The sequence below is a fragment of the Electrophorus electricus genome, chromosome 11, assembly GCF_041902795.1.
Source record: "Electrophorus electricus isolate QZ-2024a chromosome 11, ASM4190279v1, whole genome shotgun sequence".
Lineage (NCBI taxonomy): Eukaryota > Metazoa > Chordata > Actinopteri > Gymnotiformes > Gymnotidae > Electrophorus > Electrophorus electricus.
This window is the reverse complement of record NC_137507.1, coordinates 22,409,377-22,427,869: the sequence shown is the minus strand read 5'-3', so window position 1 is coordinate 22,427,869 and position 18,493 is coordinate 22,409,377. Positions and strand designations below refer to the sequence as shown.

Below are 18,493 nucleotides of genomic sequence, written 5' to 3'. Positions count from 1 at the left end.
TGCTCTGACAATGTTCCCAAACTCTGATGATTGTTTTTTTCAATAGGACAATGCTCCATGTCACACAGCCAGGTCAATCAAAGTGTGGATGAGGGACCACCAGATCAAGACCCTATCATGGCCAGCCCAATCTCCACACCTGAACCCCATGGAAAACATCTGGAATGTGATCAAGAGGAAGATGGATGGTCACAAGCCATCAAACAAAGCTGAGCTCCTGGAATTTCTGTGCCAGGAGTGGTGTAAAGTTACCCAACAGCAATGTGAAAGACTGGTGGAAAGCATGAAAGACGCATGAAAGCTATGATTAAAAATCAGGTTTATTCCAACATATATTGATTTATTGACTCATCCTAAATTGAAATATTAGTACTGTGTTGTTTATAAATGAATATAAGCTTGTTTTCTTTGCATTAGTTGTGGTCTGAAATTTCTGTAAGTGTTTTTTTATTTTGACCATTAGTCATTTTCATAAAAAAACATGCTCTAAAATACAATATTTTTTTCTGGAATTTGGAAGAAATGTTGCTAGTAGTTTATAGAATAAAACAAAACTGCTCAGCCTGGTCAAACACATACCCATTAATTGTAAAACTTGAGAAACTGATAATTTTGTAGTAGTCTCTTATTTGGCCAGGGTTTAGAATAACAAACAAGTCATGGTTTTTGTTAGTGTGGCACACAACACAGGAACGCATCCCATTTGCTCCAAATGGGAATGATGGGGAGGATTGGTCTGGCCTTTCTTTCCATTCTGCAGTCTGATTCACTGCTGCCACTATTGACGTCTTCGATCACCAAAGCTTCCACACCTGCTCTGTCATTAGCAATTGTCAAGCCTTAATTTTCCCAGAAGTAAACAGCCGCTGCATATGAACAAAGGTCGAAGCGGGCAGTGGGCATATTGCTTACCCATAGTATTGCTCTGCCCACAAATTGCACGGTGGATATGTCATCGGAGTTCTGTCCCAGCCTCATGTGTCTCAGTCCAGTGGGGCCCCTGTGAATATCAGGCAGCCGCAGAGGATTATGGGTCGTTTGGGGTATGCCATTCTTCTTACCCGCTGTGTGCATCACTTCTAAATACAGGAGATGTCGCGGGCGGCAAAGACAGCTGCTGTGGCTCTTTCGTGTCTTTTCCAAGAGTGGCGCTTGTTGTTGTGGGTGGGGGTGTTCTTTATGAACACTTACTCATCAGTCTTACTAATCACCCTTTTGATTAATATAGCTTTAGTGTTACAGATTTGTTTAATCAGTTGTTTAAATTCTAAATTGCCTGTTGACTGATAAGATGGCCCCAAGCACAAAAGCCAGTTCTCTGAAGCCATAGGCCAGCAACTTTGTGCTAAACCCAATACATACTGATTGTTTTATACTTATGGTTATAATGGTGACTGTAAATCTCATTCTTCTATACTTTATATGTTTTTAGATTTTCATAATCTTCGTTGGTTTATACTTTGCAGTAGCATTATATATATAAAAAACAAACAAATTTTGTAACAGGATAATTGTTGGTTATGGCTGAAAGATTTAAAAGTTAGTGCTGAGTTATATTTATTTTCAGCAGTCAGGAATTTTATGTTAACTGCATACATACAGAGCCTTACTGTAGAGGAACCAAACACTTTAATACTTTGCTGTCTGTGATTCCCTGGGTTGTACATTTGAATTTGAGAGCAGGAACTCTGACCTGGAATTAGTTCATAGGAAGGAGCAGCTTGTTTGTCATCATTCTGAGTCATCTTCATCTCTCTCTGGTAATTTCAGTCATCTGCTGCATCTTTCTGTTTTCTTGCTTCTGTTAATGGCCAAGTGAACATATGTTCCTCATAAGTGCTCGATGGAGACTCAAGCAAATTGCATATATATTCACTGGGTCTGAAATGTGCAGTGTTTTTTGTCTGGACCCAAACCTGCAGGTTCCTCACTAGTTCGTTTGGCTATGCCACTGTTACACAAGCACAGTGGCCAGGAGTCCATGTGAGCAGAGCTGACTCCTCTCTTGGGGTGAGAAGGATTACACAGTTGCTCTCCCTCTGTCTAATACAGACTGAAGCTAGCAAAGAACTGAAGAACACATATTGTGATTGGCCTTATTGAGAACATCTCTGTCCTTACACATATCATGTGCACATAACAAGTGATAACTCTTGTGCTTTATCATATCACATGCTGTCAGTCATACAGAAGTCATAACTGCAATATATTTTGTCAATGTCATGCAGTTCTAGTAATGCATTTGTAACATTTTTCTAACAGAATGACTGTTACACTAGTATTCTTCATTTAATTTAACACACTTATTTCACAGTATTAGTCGTAGTCTGTTGCCTATTGTACCAGCCTGGGAGGGTAAGGACTAACTTGCACTTGTTCCAAAATTTTAAAGTAACCGCCACATCTTGTCTAGCTTTTTCTCATGTGAAAAGAAATGTTAAAGAGAGCACCAACTGCCTACTTTCATATAGATTGGCCAGCATTTGCCCACATTTGCCCAGCACCACTCTGATTGATGGGGAGAGGGGAAATAAACCCTCCTTGCTCCTCAAAAGGAGCTTGACAAATCTCCTTAATAAGAGCTTTACAATTCTCCACGATAAGACTTTGGTCAATTTCTTGGACTGAAAGGGTTTTGGCATCGCTACGAGTCAAACTCGAGTGCCAGAGATCTTTGCCAGTTGTGTCATATACTTCAGGATTGGCTTTAGCAACTACTAGAGCTAAATGTGAAATGAACTGTTTTTCAAATGAGTCATACCCTCAAAACAAGTATATGGACTATTGAATTTCCTGATTCATTGTAAAGCTTTAAATTATAATCTATGCAACACCCCCCCCCCCCCCCCCCACACACACACACACACACACACACACACTCCCACCCCCACCCCCCACCCCCCACAGAGCTACAGTGGTAACACAGATTGCCTGCACAAACATGTCCTAGTCACACTCAAAAATTCTTAAAGAGCTTTATTCCACAAACAACAGTAGCACAGACAGCTACTCTACTGGCAGTCCCATTTAGTTCACTGTCAGCCTTCTGGCTGACTTGTTCAGTCCGCTAACAGAGGGTCTAGCAAACATACATATTTTTACATTTGAGAAAGTAGTGTTGGCCTGGTTACTGTTCAAATGCAAACTGTGTGTGTGTGTGTGTGTGTGTGTGTGTGAGAGAGAGAGAGAGAGAGCGCACACTTAAGGGTGAGTCCATGTGGTGAGTACGTGTCTTTGTCAGACAGAAATGGCCATGAGCTCACAGAGGCATTCTGAAGAGAACATTTTCCTTTCCTTGCCTGTCCTGCTCCTACAGTATAATCAGGCACTGTTTGAGTGGCTGTCATACTGGTGGTGTGGATTATTTTGTACGTAGGTGCAAGTGAACTCCAGTGGCCTCGGGTAAGCAGATAAGAGATAGAAACCAGCTGTGCTCTTTGGGAAGGTTTCTACTGTGAAAGACACACCACACCACCACCACCAAACAGATTTGCCATATATTCTCATTGAATCTGCAGCATTCAGGCGAGACTTCAATCCTGCTGGCCTCTATGACTAATAAAAACTATAAACTGACCTAAGAGGAAAGAACGCTTTATTGCAGACAAGTTCATTTCTGATACAGACAAGTTGAATCTCGTTGATCTGTAGAAGCATAAGGTTAGAATTTCAACCCAATCTCATGAAGAATTCATGGGAATTCAGAAATCTGATCACAATACCTGTCTCTAGTGCTAACTGCTGGCTTGCACAAATCCCACAATCACAGCACCCCACTGCTTGGCACATGTGTTCATTTGACTGTGTGTCCACTGGCCTCAGAGCTGAGTAGAGAATGAATGATTCATGGACTCAGTGAAGTTTAGTAACCTTAGTGTAACTGCAGCTCCATCAATGGTGTCAGGTTCTCATGCTTTCTCATGGATGGTGACCTAGCCTAAATCTAAGCTTTTGAACTTCCCTGATCTTCTTTTTGAATGGATACATTATGTGCAGTACACATGAAAATATACATTATGTGAAAATAATTTTGAAACAGTTTTGGAATAAAGTGGGGATTCAATAAATTAAATATTTTGTTCAGCCAACAACGTTTTTTATTGATCTTAAGTCTTTACCTCTTCAAGAAGTCTTCAGAAATACTGAATGTATTTAATAAATGTCTGGCCATATATTTTTTGGAAATGCTTACTAAAATATTTCCAACAGCTGTAAAGATGTTACCAAAAAAAACTCTGAGTCATAACATCCAAGATGATTCATTTCTCAAATGCATACGATCTTCTTCAGCAGTGCTACGAGAATGCAATGATTTCACAATCTCTCTGACTGATGGGCATCCGAGACTGCTGTTGGCCGTAGATTTCACAGACAGCTGGGAGCGATTGTGGGGAAGGTTCAGATAAAGGGAAACTGACCCACGTAGGAAGCCTATGACCCCCCCCAACCCCCAGCTTGCTTTTACTCGACAAAAAGCCAACCAAGCCCCGTAGTCTGGACACAACTATGCGATTTGCAGGAGCCACTTAATTGCATTTGCGCCATGGTTGCCAGGTTGGTTGCCAGGCCTGTTGCCAGGCCAGCTAGGCTTATTGTTCCCAGGCTTTTTCCCCCTGCTGCAGGGGAGAGCCTTTTCCACGGCCGAGGCCCTGTTCCACTCAAGCACGGGAACCTGCAATCAACTGGCTATGGCTTTCTCTTACCTCGAACAGCTGTGGCGTCTCATTGGTGTCTCCACAACCTCCACAGCAACGACATGCTTATCGAATTTAGCAATTCAGCCCCATATGGGTCTTAAATATGACTAGTGACAGGTTCCCCTCCTGCATCGGCATCGCGCTCAGTTCAGACTTGCCATATTTCTGGAATATGAAATGGATAATGAAGGACTTCCTGAGAGTTTTTATAGTGATCAGGCATCAACAGGTAGCTGTCAGTCCCACCCTGCTACTTAGTGGAGTGTTGGCTCAGTCAGTGTTCAACTACTAAAACCTGCCAAGCAGACAAGTGTTATGTGGCTTTGGACAGTAAAGCCACTCTGCTGCCCGGTTTTCAAGTCCATTAGTGCCAAGTCAATCTTGGAAAGCCATCGATATTGACTCACTGGCCCTCAAACAGAGAGGTGAATTAACTGGCATTTCTGGATGAATACATATATGAATATAACTTGTAATATGCTCTTTGCTTAATTAAAATTTTACCGGGTTTGAATAGAATTTGTTTATTGTGAAGTGGAGTATACAGTTAATCAGTTGCACATATGTGTACTCACAAAATAAACTTTACACTTACTTCGTTAGAAACATCTACTTGCACCTACTCTCACTGCACACACTTGTCTTATATGTGTATTTTTTGCAGTGAATAACTGCATAATGCACATCTGTAGCCAATAACAAATGTTAAAAGCCCCCCTGTATCTTGTTTGTCAAGCAGTCTTTATCCTGTTCAATTTCTGACTACAGGACTGCTGCCAACCAGATGTTATTTGGGTAGGTGGCCATTCTCACACTGACATGGAATCAGTTTATCAGGCACAGTGATGTTGCTGGGTTTTTTGTTTTTATTTTAAATTTTTAAACTTTTTTTTTTTTTTTTTTTTTTTTTTTTTTTTTAATATACATATTGTCAGTATCACTGCTGGTTTGAGAGTGGCCTGCCACCCAAAAATATCCAACCAATACTGTTCCTGTGTCAGAAACCTACCACTGATAAAGAGGAGGATGGCTCTTCCAAATTGTGCATGTAACTGTATGCTTGCAAGGTGTTTATGACTACAGTAATAAATGTTTCTAATAATGTGGCCAGCAATTATATAGCATAAATAGATGTATAATGTCTGTGTTCTACGTCCATGTAAATAAGTAATGCAAATGTTGTTGCATGTAAAAAAGTACTGTAAATGCTGTTGCATGTATTTGCTCCAAACAGGGGTGAGAGATGATGGTAAACATGTTAATGCTATTGTGCTGTGACATACTCATGCGACACTGGCCATGTCTCCCCCTTTTCAGCATGAGACATCCAAGTTTGTAGAGTTTAGAGTTTAGTAAGGGGTTAATAAGCTCTCTATGCAGGCTCATAGCAATAAGTTTGCTTGTATGAGGTTTGCAAAATAACAATGATTATTGAATTCACCATGGGAACATTTACCGTTTTCCTCTGAGGAAAGAGGAATGACATACCAATGCATTGGGTTTAGCTGTAGCCTACAGTAACCACTTACATCACTGGTTCCAAGTGCCTTTATGATTCTAATGTGGGTCTTGGCAGTTGGCTTTCAGTACCCTGCCTTTCCACCCCTTTTGTCTCTGAGACAGCCTGCTGACAGCTGGGACTTTCATTAGCAGCATCTCATAAGCACCCGCCTGCTCTCCCACCCCCAACGAGCACATCATCGTCGGGGGGGGGGGGGGGGGGGTCGACGATGACGATGAGGAATTCATTGACGATACACACACACCCACTTCATTCACAATAACCCCTTTCAGAGAAGGCATGTGACAATGTCAAACAAAACTCAAATGAGAGGACACTGATGGGGGGGGGGGATAGACAGAAAGACTGTCAGGAGGGGAAAAAGGAATATGATGGAGAGAGTGACAGAAACAGGATGAGAGCAAAAGAAGGAGAGAAACAAAATTAGAGCCTCCGCCATCCCCACCTTTCTTTCATGCTCTTGCTGAGCACAGACCCAATGAATAGCATGGAGGAAACTGATCATCACCCAGGGAACAGCGGAGCCTGTGGTGCTGTTTCGAGATGTTTTGTCGGGGAGGGGTGCATTATGGGGGGTGTCGCTCATTGTTTTGGGCAGCAGGCCGTGATTTGGGGTTCACTCAGCCTCTGTGAAAGGGCCGTGGAGAGAATAGTGTTGTTCAGGCTTCACAATACTTTAAAGAGCTGATTTTATGGTGACTGGCTGAGAATAAAAATCTGTCTCATTTGGTTTGAATTGACAATTCAGGGGTGTTGCTGTTGTGGAATGTTCTGGCCTCTGGCTTAATAACAACTCTTGTCAAATAAATCTTTACTTACTCACACTACCCACCTAATCTCCCGCTTTGTCTTTTCTTTGTTATTGGCAAAGTGAATTAAGCAAGGCTTTAACAATCTCACCTAACCTGATCTCTCTGTATGAAAGCCTCAACTTTCCATTACAAGCTATCAGGCCATGTGGTTTTACAGAAATGCTACCAGTAAGTAGCAAATGCTATCAGTACCAAGCATTACCAGTAATGAACAGTACTAATATTGACCATTACAAGTAATGATCATTATGTGTAATGGCCCTGTGTGGTGCTCAAGTAAAATGTTACGTCATATTGTGACATTTCCAAACAAATCAGACGTTTGCAGAGATAAAACACGCTTTCAAAGCGAGGTAGTACAGAATCACGGTCGTACCACAAGCCAGGGTCAAAACCAAAACAGACAGATTACCAGTCCAAATCAACATCCAAATACCTCGAAGTCAAAACCATAAGAGCAAACTGATCAGTCAGACAAATCCAAAAGGCAGATAGGAGAGGAAAAAAACACAAAAAGCAATAATAATAGGAGAAAATCGTCCAGTATGCACACTAGGATAATGTCAATACTTCACAAAGGGAAAAAACAAACAGACATATAAATAGACAGATAATAATAGGACACAGCTGTAGTAAATAATCTACATGGCTTGTGTGAGCCCATGCTTGGAATTCTGGGAGTTATATCACCTGGAGTTGGAGAGACAGGTGTTGTGTTTGTATAATCTTATATAAGATTGTAGTGTAATGTAATCTTACAATAGATGGATGTGTACAGGTGTAATCTTATATTGCGCTGTGCTATAAAGGTGTGATCATATAATGTTTGGTGGTGTACATGCGTACATTTTTATTTGGTGGTGTCCAGGTGTCCAATCTCATGTCACATCATCTGAGGAAAGGACAATATTGAGACCCAAAGGAGAGATCTGGTTCTACTGTCCCCTGTCCCTCATCTTTTAATGGGACTGGGTGCAAAGGAAAAAAGATGTCAACAAGTTTCAGCACTTATACTTTCAGTGATGCTGTACCCCAGTAGGTAAAATTATTTTTGGTTTCTATTCGCCTAGAACAGGTCTGTCAAGTATTAAGCCGTTTTCCTTCAGTGTAGAGGCAGTTATTCTATCATGGCCTTTACTGTAGGTTCTTACTCATGAAGGGCTTGGTGATTAGCTGACAAAGTGCACAGCTATATTAAACTAGGTTTAAAAGGGGAAACTGTGACAGCTCTTATCTTGCAATTGTCATATTTGTGCAACAGAGGGAGACATTGAGCCAGAGCTCAAGCTCCATTTTAGGATGTGGGAGTAAATCAAGGCAAATGTAGACTGTACACTTGTACATTGATTGTATGTGGTCTGGTCACCTTGACTGACTACTGCTATACAATTTGGTGACCTGAATGACTGACTAAAAATCATTCATAGATATCTGTGTTGTAACATTCAAATGATCATTTAATGTGAATGATAATACTAAAGCTCATTAAATACTTCGATGTTTTCCTATATGAGGTAGCTATTCTTGATCAGTGGAATCTTATACCTCGTTCTTTACAAACTGGTTCTTTGCAAAAGAAACAGCACCTGAATTCTTTTCTTTCCTATATCAGACAGACCTGTTCCTTTTGCATTTGCTGATTGAAATATTCCAGTTTGGGAGGACTGGAGAAGCATGTTGTTCCTGTTTGTTTTTGTTTGTGTGTGTCTGTGTGTGTGCGTGCCATAATTTGGCTCCATCATTCCTCTGAAAATGTTACAGTTTCAACTCTGAGGGGTTAATCTCTAACACGCTGAATGACACTTATGTCTTCCTTATTGCCTTGGGCAGGCCCAAGTTAACATTCTGTCTGCCTTGCACACACCCACACCCACTCATACCCTTTGTAGTTGCAATTGTACAGCCTACCTTGGGCCGGGTCTGCTTATGCGCTTAGCGTATTGTGTAATGCACTAATTAAATGCGGCTGGAAGAGAGGAAGCTGAATAGTTAAAAATCCTCCTGCCAGCAATGTTGTTTTGGACGTAGCAGTTATGAGCTGAATGGAAGACCATGCATTGTTTGGGAGCTTAAATCGTTGACGCGTTAGGTCCTGTCTCTCTCTCTCTCTCTCTCTCTCTCTCTACCTCTCTCTCTCTCTCTCTCTCTCTCTCTCTCTCTCTCTGTTCCCTCTCTGTCTTGCTTCCTCCCTTCTGCCTCAGAGTTTTCTCAAACAGCAACAAGTGAGCATGAGGCGCCCGGCTGGATAGACTCACCCCAGCACGCAGGGGCAGAGAGAAAGAGAGAGAGAGAGAGAGAGAGAGAGAGAGAGAGAGAGAGAGAGAGACAGACAGACAGACGCGGACAGATAGAGGTGGTGGAGTGAAGCCTGAGGGTGAGAGGGGAGCACTCCCCTCCACGGGCCACTCGAAATGCTGAGCGTAATATACTTCTTACGCAGCTTCTTCCAGGTAAAGTCCCTTTTTAGCTTCTCCACTCCTCCTGCTCACTGCTCTTCATTTTTACACCTTGCAAAGGCACCAGAGAAAGACATGGGTCGCATGTGGAGTTGTGATCCTTGCATTGCTGCTCTGCTTCACAAAAAAAGCTTGCTTTATTTTCATTCCATTCTTGTTAAAAGGATGTTTCATTTGAGTGGAGGTGTTAGTGGTGGTGAAAATGTATCTAATTGCACTGCTTTGGCTGCACTGTGCTGTGACATTTTATCCAATGCTAAGAATCTGATCTCAGCTGATGCATTGTTTACATTGCCAAAGAGGGCTGAGAAGAGAATGTCAAGTTCTAAAACTGTTTAATTAGTGTTTAGTCATGATAGCAAATGTGGATCTGATTAGAAGGAGTGTTGTCCAGTGTTTGGTCATCCTCCATCTGTTCGACTCACTAATTCACGCTGGATTGGCAATACTGGTGGTGCCAGTGCCCTTGCCATGAACCCATGGAGGTGTTGTGAGAACAGCCTGAACAATTATACCGAGAAGAAAAGCAGGTTGTGAAGTTATAATTTGCCAACATTTCATTGCAAGATTAACAGGCTCGACATGGCTTGTTTTCTTGTTATTAACAACTTAATAAAACTTTAGTTGGGTCTTAATTAAGTAATAGACATAAATTCTGTCTTAATAAATGAGAACTGCATGTTGAGAGCACCACAAGTGTTGTTAGACTGGTTGTTGAGCATTCATAAATGTATGCAGAGTATTTAGTGAGTTATGATTAATGAAGCTCTTAAGTCCTTATTTACAAGTTAATATTGCATCAAATTGGCACCAGTAGTGTAGCAAATAGACTAACATACATGTCCAGATTATCAGAGCAGGCAGGTATATTACCTTTTTCTCTGATTGACAAAAACAGCTTCATTAACTAAAACTTATTTTTAGCACATGTCCCATAATGCTGTAACATGTGTTACACTTTGTAATATTCAAAACATGTCAGTTTTTCTTTTAGCTATATTTATAATACATCACAGTACACACATTAATCAGCATATTAGTTATATGGTACAAGAGAGTTTCATTGACATGTAAATTGAATTAATTTTTTTTAAATTCAAAATTGTTGCAGCTTTTATGGTGCTAAACATAAATAACTAAACATACTTTGGCTTGCACTGGCACTAAATCAGCATTTGCAAGTTTAAAAATAGCTAATATAGCTAGCTATCTGTCCAGGTCTCTAGGGGAGTATTTTATCCTTTCCTTCTCAGATTGACAAAAAATATCTGGGTCATTGACCGACAAACTCAATCTCATGTTCAGCACTATGTGCAGCTAGACTATAACTATAAAGCAATAACATGTCTCAGCAAACCTTTTCACTAACAATGTCAACATTGTTTGTTTCCCTTGCTCCATTGTGCTGCCCTCAAATAGCTAACTGCTAGCTAGAATCTGTGCAGAGCAGCGTAGTATGGTAGCAGCATTAAGAAATGGAACAGATGTTTCATATATATAACATAGTGTGATAATACAAACACTGACCAAGTGTATATTAGATACTTTGCAGTAAAAACATTTACCAGTCCAGCAAGCTGTGGCGGCTTTTCTTTTTATGGACTGTTCCTTCCTTAACTGAAATATAGACTGTGGTTTGTTCTGCAACCTTTTGGTGCATACGTATAGGTCAGCGCTCTAAGCGGTTAAGGAAAGTGAAAATTTGTTGATGCTGGATCACAGCGAGGCATGCCCACTATGAACCAGATTATGACCATGAACTGAGTTTGGTGCTTATATAGACTATGAGTAAATGACAAATATATACTATGAATAAATTTCTCATACTATGAGTATGAGACAACAAAGCACTTTTGTAAGTCGTTCTGGATAAGAGTGTCTGCCAAATGCCGTAAATGTAAATGTACACACACCCTCCCGATTCTACTCCGAAGTTCAGGCCTCTTGTGCTTCTGTATGTTTCCAAATGGATGAGTACACGTCAGCCTTAAAAGTCAGGTATGGTGCCTCAGGTGAAGGTGATAAATACTGATTGTCAAGATCCTGAACTGTGTGCTTCATACTTGTGAAATGTGCCTCCCTATGAAACAAAGTACAGGGTAACCAGTAGTCTAAATAACAAATGCATTTGTAACGATCTCCTGCCAGCTCTCGTCTGTTTCTAATTGTCGTCCTTGTTAGCAGAGGCCACATCCTACTCACTCCAGGGTTGTTCACTGTGGGGTTACCCTCACTTGCTGGCCACGCACCAAGCCTTTTCCATCAGCCTGGGGCCAGAAGAAGGTGGCTGCTCCTCTTTCAGCCTGGGCATCCCCTACATGCTCCTCTGCCCAGAATCCTGAACAGGTTGCAATAGGAAGGAGTGACGTTTCCACCACCTGGCTGTGCAAGCCCCAGCAGCTCGTTAGGCTGTTGTCCTTGCTCATTTGCTTATGTTTGGGGTGTGTAGCTGTAAGTCCTGCCAGAACTGGTGAGGGTGGATAATTGAACTGTCAATGTTCTAAAGCATCTGTTAGCATGTGTGTTATCATCTCCTTGGTAAGGAAATGAATCATGCTCAGATCACCAGTGCTGAATTTATCGTCCAATCTTCTTCATCTGAGACCAGTTCATGCCATGCATAGGTTAAAATAGAGTCAAATGAAGAAGCCAGTTCTGAAAATGTTCCTGTGCGCGTGAATTTTCTTGGTAATGCTCTTGTGTATCCTGTGGCATACTGGATAAGGAATGTGGTTTGCATTTGATTCTAGCCTGCACATTGAGTGATTGTCTTACAGGAATCTCGGCAGGAAAGCAAAGAGACGGAAATTAATTAAAAAAAGAAATGAGAGAATGATGGCAGATTCATTTCTTCATAAGAACATAGGTGTGTACCTAAAAAGCACCCAACCTCCAAGCATGAAGCATTAAAGTTGAGCAGTATGGAACTTGGCTGCTTTTCAGTTATAAACATTAAATAAACAACAAAAATTATCACTTGGAAATGCTTGAAGCTATAAGATACCGTGGTCAGTTTTTCTTTTAACAGTTTGTGTTTACATTGGATACAATTTAGCAGCAGTGTTTCTCTAACAGCATATGCAGTGTGACTTCCTGCATGGATCATTGATTTTGTGCCAATTTATTTATTTATCATTCTGAAGAATACCATGTTCCTTGCATTGTTTATAACACATTGAACAGAAAAAATGGATTAGACCTGCTCAGACACAGCAGCCTGACAGAGTGCGTGGCCAATAGTGTTCATTGTACATAAGAAGCCTGAGGCAGGACTGGGGTGATTTCCCCTTAATAAATTCGAAGTGATCTCCACCGCATTGTATGTTCCCAAAACCTACCTTCCCCATCTCCCTGAAATGTCCCTCATAGCAGCTCATGGTAGATTGGAACAGATAGCCACTGAGCTTGGCAAAATATAAGGATGAGTTGAGCTGACAGTGTGGTGGTGAGATAACATCGGAGCTGGTATGTAAACACAGGCCTGAGAGGATTACTGTGGAGGGGGAGGGGGTGGGAGGGGCCAGGGAGAAGCTTTTGGGCCGCTCCCAGGTGCTTTTGTGCCACTGCAGGCAAGGTTCTGTTGGGCTTGTCTGTCTGGCCCGACTGCCGAAGAAATAAGGTGGTTGGAGAACTTCATAATCTGTCTTCTATGTTATTGGATCGCTCCACTAGAGTGGAGCCGATCAGCACTAGTCTTTTGCCTCACCTCATAAACACTTGTGGTGGGGGTCTTGCATGCCAACACAGACATGCAGCCTTTATCATAATCAGTGTTAACCCCTTTAACCTCATTGTAGTTCATCAGCACTGAGTGTGTTTCTAAGGTTTCTCACTCTGCACTCTAGACGTGGCAAATCCATGACTCTTAGTAGCTGATTAACCTCCTTCCGAACTTTTGCTCAGACTGAAATCCTCCCAGTTCCACAAAGTTCAGAAAAGCTCAGTTGCATAATGGTGCAGATCTGTAAAAAGCAGGTCAATCTGGGGTAAAGGACTGGTGTTTGACACTCACCAGCCTCTTTACCCATATGTTTGTCAGGTCAATTTGTGTTCCATTCATCACTGATTTGTTTCTGACCACAAACCACTGCTGAGCTGATATTATTGGGGTGACATTATTTGATGATTCTTAGCTATGATGTGGCCATTGACCTGGTACAAGTTTATCAGCCATAGTGCTGCTGGGATTTTTAAACATCAGCCTCACCGCTCAGTCGAGAGTGGTCTTTCTAGGAGTTTCTGTGCCTGTCAGTGTAAAGTTCAGTCACCTGGGCTGCCTAGCCTTCTGTAGGTATTAATGCCTGACTTCGTTGAATTGAGCTGTTAATGTAGCCTGCTTGAGCATTTAAGTTTTTTTTTTTTTTACCTTGATCACAGTAACACTGAAATTGATAAGTGGATCTCTCTGAATATGTTTTCTATTCTTCTGAAATGTATTTTCTATAAAGGCCAAAGCACCACCTGAAGCCCATCACCCTGAGTGTGGCTATACTCGGTTGTGAGAATCCTGGTAGTCGACCAGTTAGTCAACCTGTATATGTCCCTGAGTATGGGCTCTCTTCCGCAAAGTTCACTCTGCTATACAACACGCAGTCTTCTTCACACCACATAAAGAATCAATGCACTGATTAACAGCAGAAGGTGCTTATGTCTGGAGCACAAGACAGCGGAGCAGCAGAAAAGGCAGCGGCTCATGCTGGTGTCATGGAGAGGTGGGGGAAAAGAACCAGGGCGTTAGGGTCAAAGGCAACCCAGGCTTCCTCCTCTGGCCCCCGGAGAGAGGAACCGGCTTCCAGGCTTGCTGTTTCAGCTCCAGCCACCACAGAACTATTTTCACATCCTGGAACTTCAGAAGCACTTTGATTGCACAGCTGATGAGAGACCTCTGTCTGAAGCATCTTATTTCTCTGGAAACCTTGTACTTCACTGCAATTTTTACTACCTCTACATTTTTTACTGTCATACAGCAGTTATTCAGTCATATATATGTGAGTTGGGGACAGTTTGTTGTTGCATACTCTGAAACTGATTACATTTGTCTGCCATTCAGGGAGGGGGAGTGAGGAGATGAGATCTCTTTACCTCTATTTTCCCTTAAATTCTGCTTTTAAATCAGCAGTAAAAATTTGACCTTCCCAGCCTCGAGCAAAGAAGACTCAGCTGCCAAATAGTTTTTGTATTTTGTTCCAAAATTTATAAGGTTGACTGTGTGTGTGTGTGTGTGTGTGTGTGTGTGTCTACATGCGTGTGTGCATGCTCCCAAGGGTGTTGTATGCGGGTGTGTATGTGTGCATGTGAATGTGTGTGTGTGTGTGTGTCTGTGTGTGGCATTGATCTGATTTATTGGATCAGTAGTGTTATATTACCAAAGTGAAGTCACATATGTGGTGAAACAGGTGTCCCTTCCTCTATATGCTGATAGATACATTGCGTAATCATTGTCCATGCAGTTAATTGTCATTGTCCATGCAGTTTACTGTGAGGAAACGAGCACAGTTCATGATGGTAGTCTTCGGACAGAGCCAACACTAATTTGCTATAATAGAGAATGAGTGAAAACATGTCTTAGGAACCTACCTTCTCTGAAAACCTGCAGGGCTCAAATCAAAAGGCTTAATCATGTTTCTGATTGAAATCATGCAAAAACATGCCGGTTTCAGCTTTCGCCCTGCCTCATAAATACATGCTGCTATTGGATCAAGCTGGCAAATTGGATTTAGTGGTTTTAACTGTTACAGCAAATGACTGCCATCATGCTGTGTTCTGTACGCTGTTATTTCTGATGAGCCCTGAATTAAGCACGATCAGGTTTCAAAATCTGTCTGTCACAGCGTAATACAGTGTAATATATGGCTTCCGCCACTCCAAATAGCCCTCCACACAGTACAGGCCATCACTAGTGCCATCGGCTTCGTTACTGCCATAACTTTGAGTTGTTGATCTAATGCCTTTTGTGGTGGAACATTTAATGATGCTTATGTCTAAGCAGAGATTGGTTCCCAGGAAATCCAAACAAAGGACAGGGCAGTAAGGGTTTGGTTTAGTCCTCTTTTCAAGAATGTGAAGACTCTGTGGTGGTCCCCAATCCTCCTAGGTTTGGGCCACTTGTAATTGAACCCCTTTGTGTTTTCCAAAAGGGATCACACAAATCTCATTGTTTATTATACCAAATAGTCTTTCCATCATTGTGTTGGTAGTTAGTTTTTTTACCCAAAGATTATAGAAAAGTATAAAAATGTAATCTGGTCTGTCCCATGAGCCTGAAAGTCTTCATGTCTTCATGTGTTTTTTTGCAGCTTCAGTTTTGTCTGTGTGTGTGTCTGTGTGTGTGTGTGTGTGTGTGTGTGTGTATGTGTGTGTGTGTGTGCGTGTGTGTTTGTGTGTGCGTATTCGTATTTCCTTCTCTGTGCTAGATCACCCCCAGTGGGATGAGCTCATGTAGGAAGAACAGTCAAATCTTATGACTTTAGCAGGCATGACTTAGCAACCAGCCTGATCGTCTTAGTGACTCTGTCAGAGCTTCAACGGCCCCCTGACCCTTCAGCCTCCCCCCTTCCCCCTGAGGAACGCAAGCCTGTTGGCTTCTTTGTGACTCACAGCTGTCTGCAGTCCAATACTTGCACACCCGGTGGAAGATTTACGTTCTGTAATGTTGGCGTGGCAGATTTAACATATGTTTGGAAGGATCAGGTTTATTCAAGCATATCCTAGTGAGGTTCTTTAAACTAGCCTTTGTTAGCACAGGGACTGTGAGCCCCACTCTGCTGCTTGCAGTCAACCTGGTTGCCTCCCAATGGAAATGATGTAAGTGTGTGTAAAAAAAAAAAAAAATCATGCCGACATTACAGAGTCTGCATTGGGCCTCATTATCATTCCTCTCTCTTTTTCTCTCTCTCTCACTATATTTCTCCCCCTCCCTTTCTCCCTCTTCATTTTTCTCTGACTGAATGATTTTAAGACACTCCTCTGAGAACTGAGATGTGGAAGAACGGGAGTGCTCAAAAACACCCAAGCCGCTCACCTCCATCGGGAGTGTTTTGGACAACATGGCAGTTAAGTTGTCATTCTAAAGAGCCCCACTGACCAGGTCGGTTGGGAACACCGATGATGTTGACCAGAAAAATGCTGGCCACCCTTCTTCCATAGAGGAAGCAGATTAGCTTCCTATTCCTGTCTAGCAGCACAGGAGGGTTAGGATGGATAGCAACCAGAGCTTGCAACAGATGGTCGTGTTCCCTGTCTGTATTGTGCCTGGCACTGGTCATCGTTGGCGCCACCCCGCATCCTGCTGTTGGGCCGTGTCACCTCCCCCCGTATGCACTTCTTCCTATAGAAATGAAAAACCATTTGGTTACATCTCAGCATTGGCCACATTTGACCATGCACAGGCTGCAGCTGGACAAAATGATAGCACTCCTAGCTAATGCTGTGGATCCCCTGGTTGGCGATGAAAGCACCCTTGAAGAAGCGATGTCAGCGCACCTTTTCATGAATGTTTTAAAGCTGTATGGGAGATCCAAGCTCTTGGATTGCGTTTTTGTTTGCTGTAAGCAGACATGAAATGTGCTGATACAGAGGGTTCGTGCAAGGCTCAATCTGTGTTGAGAGGCTGGCATGGTGTCAGCCAAGCGGGTATGACCCTGACCTGCCAGGCGAGGGGATTTAGAATTTGTTGGACAGGATCTGTCAATGCAAAATGGTTCTGATGCAGTTACCTGTTAATAAAGTGCTAATAAGCCTGTTATCTGTTAATAAAGTGATTCCATGCTTTTAAATATAGCTGCATACTTCTTTTAGACATGGGTGTGGACAGCTTAAAGCCCCACTCAAAACGGCTTTAAGGATCGTTTAGAGTTCTGCAGAGGCTCGTGAATAATGCCATGCTCACTAAAACACACAAAAGGTATGTTTATCCTGTTCTCTGTCAGGCCATGCTTTCAGAGCTAGTGTAGAGCCAGCCCTGGAGCTGTTGCTGCCTGACTCAGCAATTCCTGACTGGAGCACTGAGACCATGACCATTAAAAAAAAAAAAAAAAAAAGGAAAGGAAAAACAAAAGTGAAGACTAGGGAGTAGAGAGTGTAAACGTAGAGCAGGAGCAGCCTGTGTAGGTTTTACCTAAGTTGCGCTTAAGAGTAAGTAGTTCAAAAGCATGGTGGAGGATAATATAGGAAGGAATTTGCTTATCCTATGAAAGCAGAAAGTACAATAAAGTTATTTTAACATACAAAGTTATTTTTTATTTTATTTTATGTACAATAAAGTTATTTTAATATTATTTTAATATTTAATGTAAATGTAAATATAATATAATATGGTAGTGACATAAAGTGACTTTGTTAATTACCACAGTTAAATAATTGGAAACTCAGTAGTGCCTTTGCTTGTTCTACAACTCACAGCAAAAGTCCATTTTGCACATAAATCTTTCTGACGCTCTTGTCTCTCAAATCCAGTGAGGATACAGAAATCATAGTGCTCATAACAGTTGTTATGTATCTCTAATTTTTAGCACTGGCATTTTTTTCTGGTAGCATCTTCATTTAGGGTATTTTAAGCTCTAACTTGTTTGTCCTAGCAAAGGATACTTTTCTGTGTTCAGTCATGGCCAAATGTTATGAGACTGACACAAATTTTGGATTTCACAAAGTTTACTACCTCAGTTTTTTATATACTTTTGTCAGATGTTTATATAGTATAGTGAAATACAATTATACGCATTTCATAAGTTTTCAAAAACTTTTTAATGACAAATACATCCAGTTTAAGCACAGACTTTATATTTACATTGTTGACCCTTCTTTTTTAAGACTTCTGCAATTCGCCTTGGCATGCTGAATATCAGCTTCTGGGCAAAAAATCTTGACTAATGGATACCCATTCTTGCCTAATCAGTGCTTGAAGTTGATCACAGTTTCTGTGTTTTTGTTTGTCCTCCCTCTTTTTGAGGATTGACCACAGATTCTCAGTGGTATTGAGATCTGGGGAGTTTCCTGTCCATGGACCCA

At 41.7% G+C, this 18,493-nt stretch overlaps 1 protein-coding gene across 6 annotated transcripts in view; it reads left to right on the top strand.

Annotated features, from left to right (window-relative positions):
- The window catches only part of arhgef4 (Rho guanine nucleotide exchange factor (GEF) 4), a 59,858-nt gene that overhangs the window by 12,358 nt on the left and 29,007 nt on the right, over positions 1 to 18,493 (top strand). The window contains exon 1 of one of the 6 annotated variants that reach the window (XM_081722777.1): positions 9,337 to 9,481. The exons of the other annotated variants lie outside the window; for them this stretch is intronic. Within the exon in view, the coding sequence (XP_081578903.1) occupies positions 9,443 to 9,481 (39 nt within the window). The 5' untranslated portion in view covers positions 9,337 to 9,442. Of the gene's footprint in view, positions 1 to 9,336; positions 9,482 to 18,493 lie in introns of those variants that run through there. 6 annotated transcript variants of the gene reach the window in all.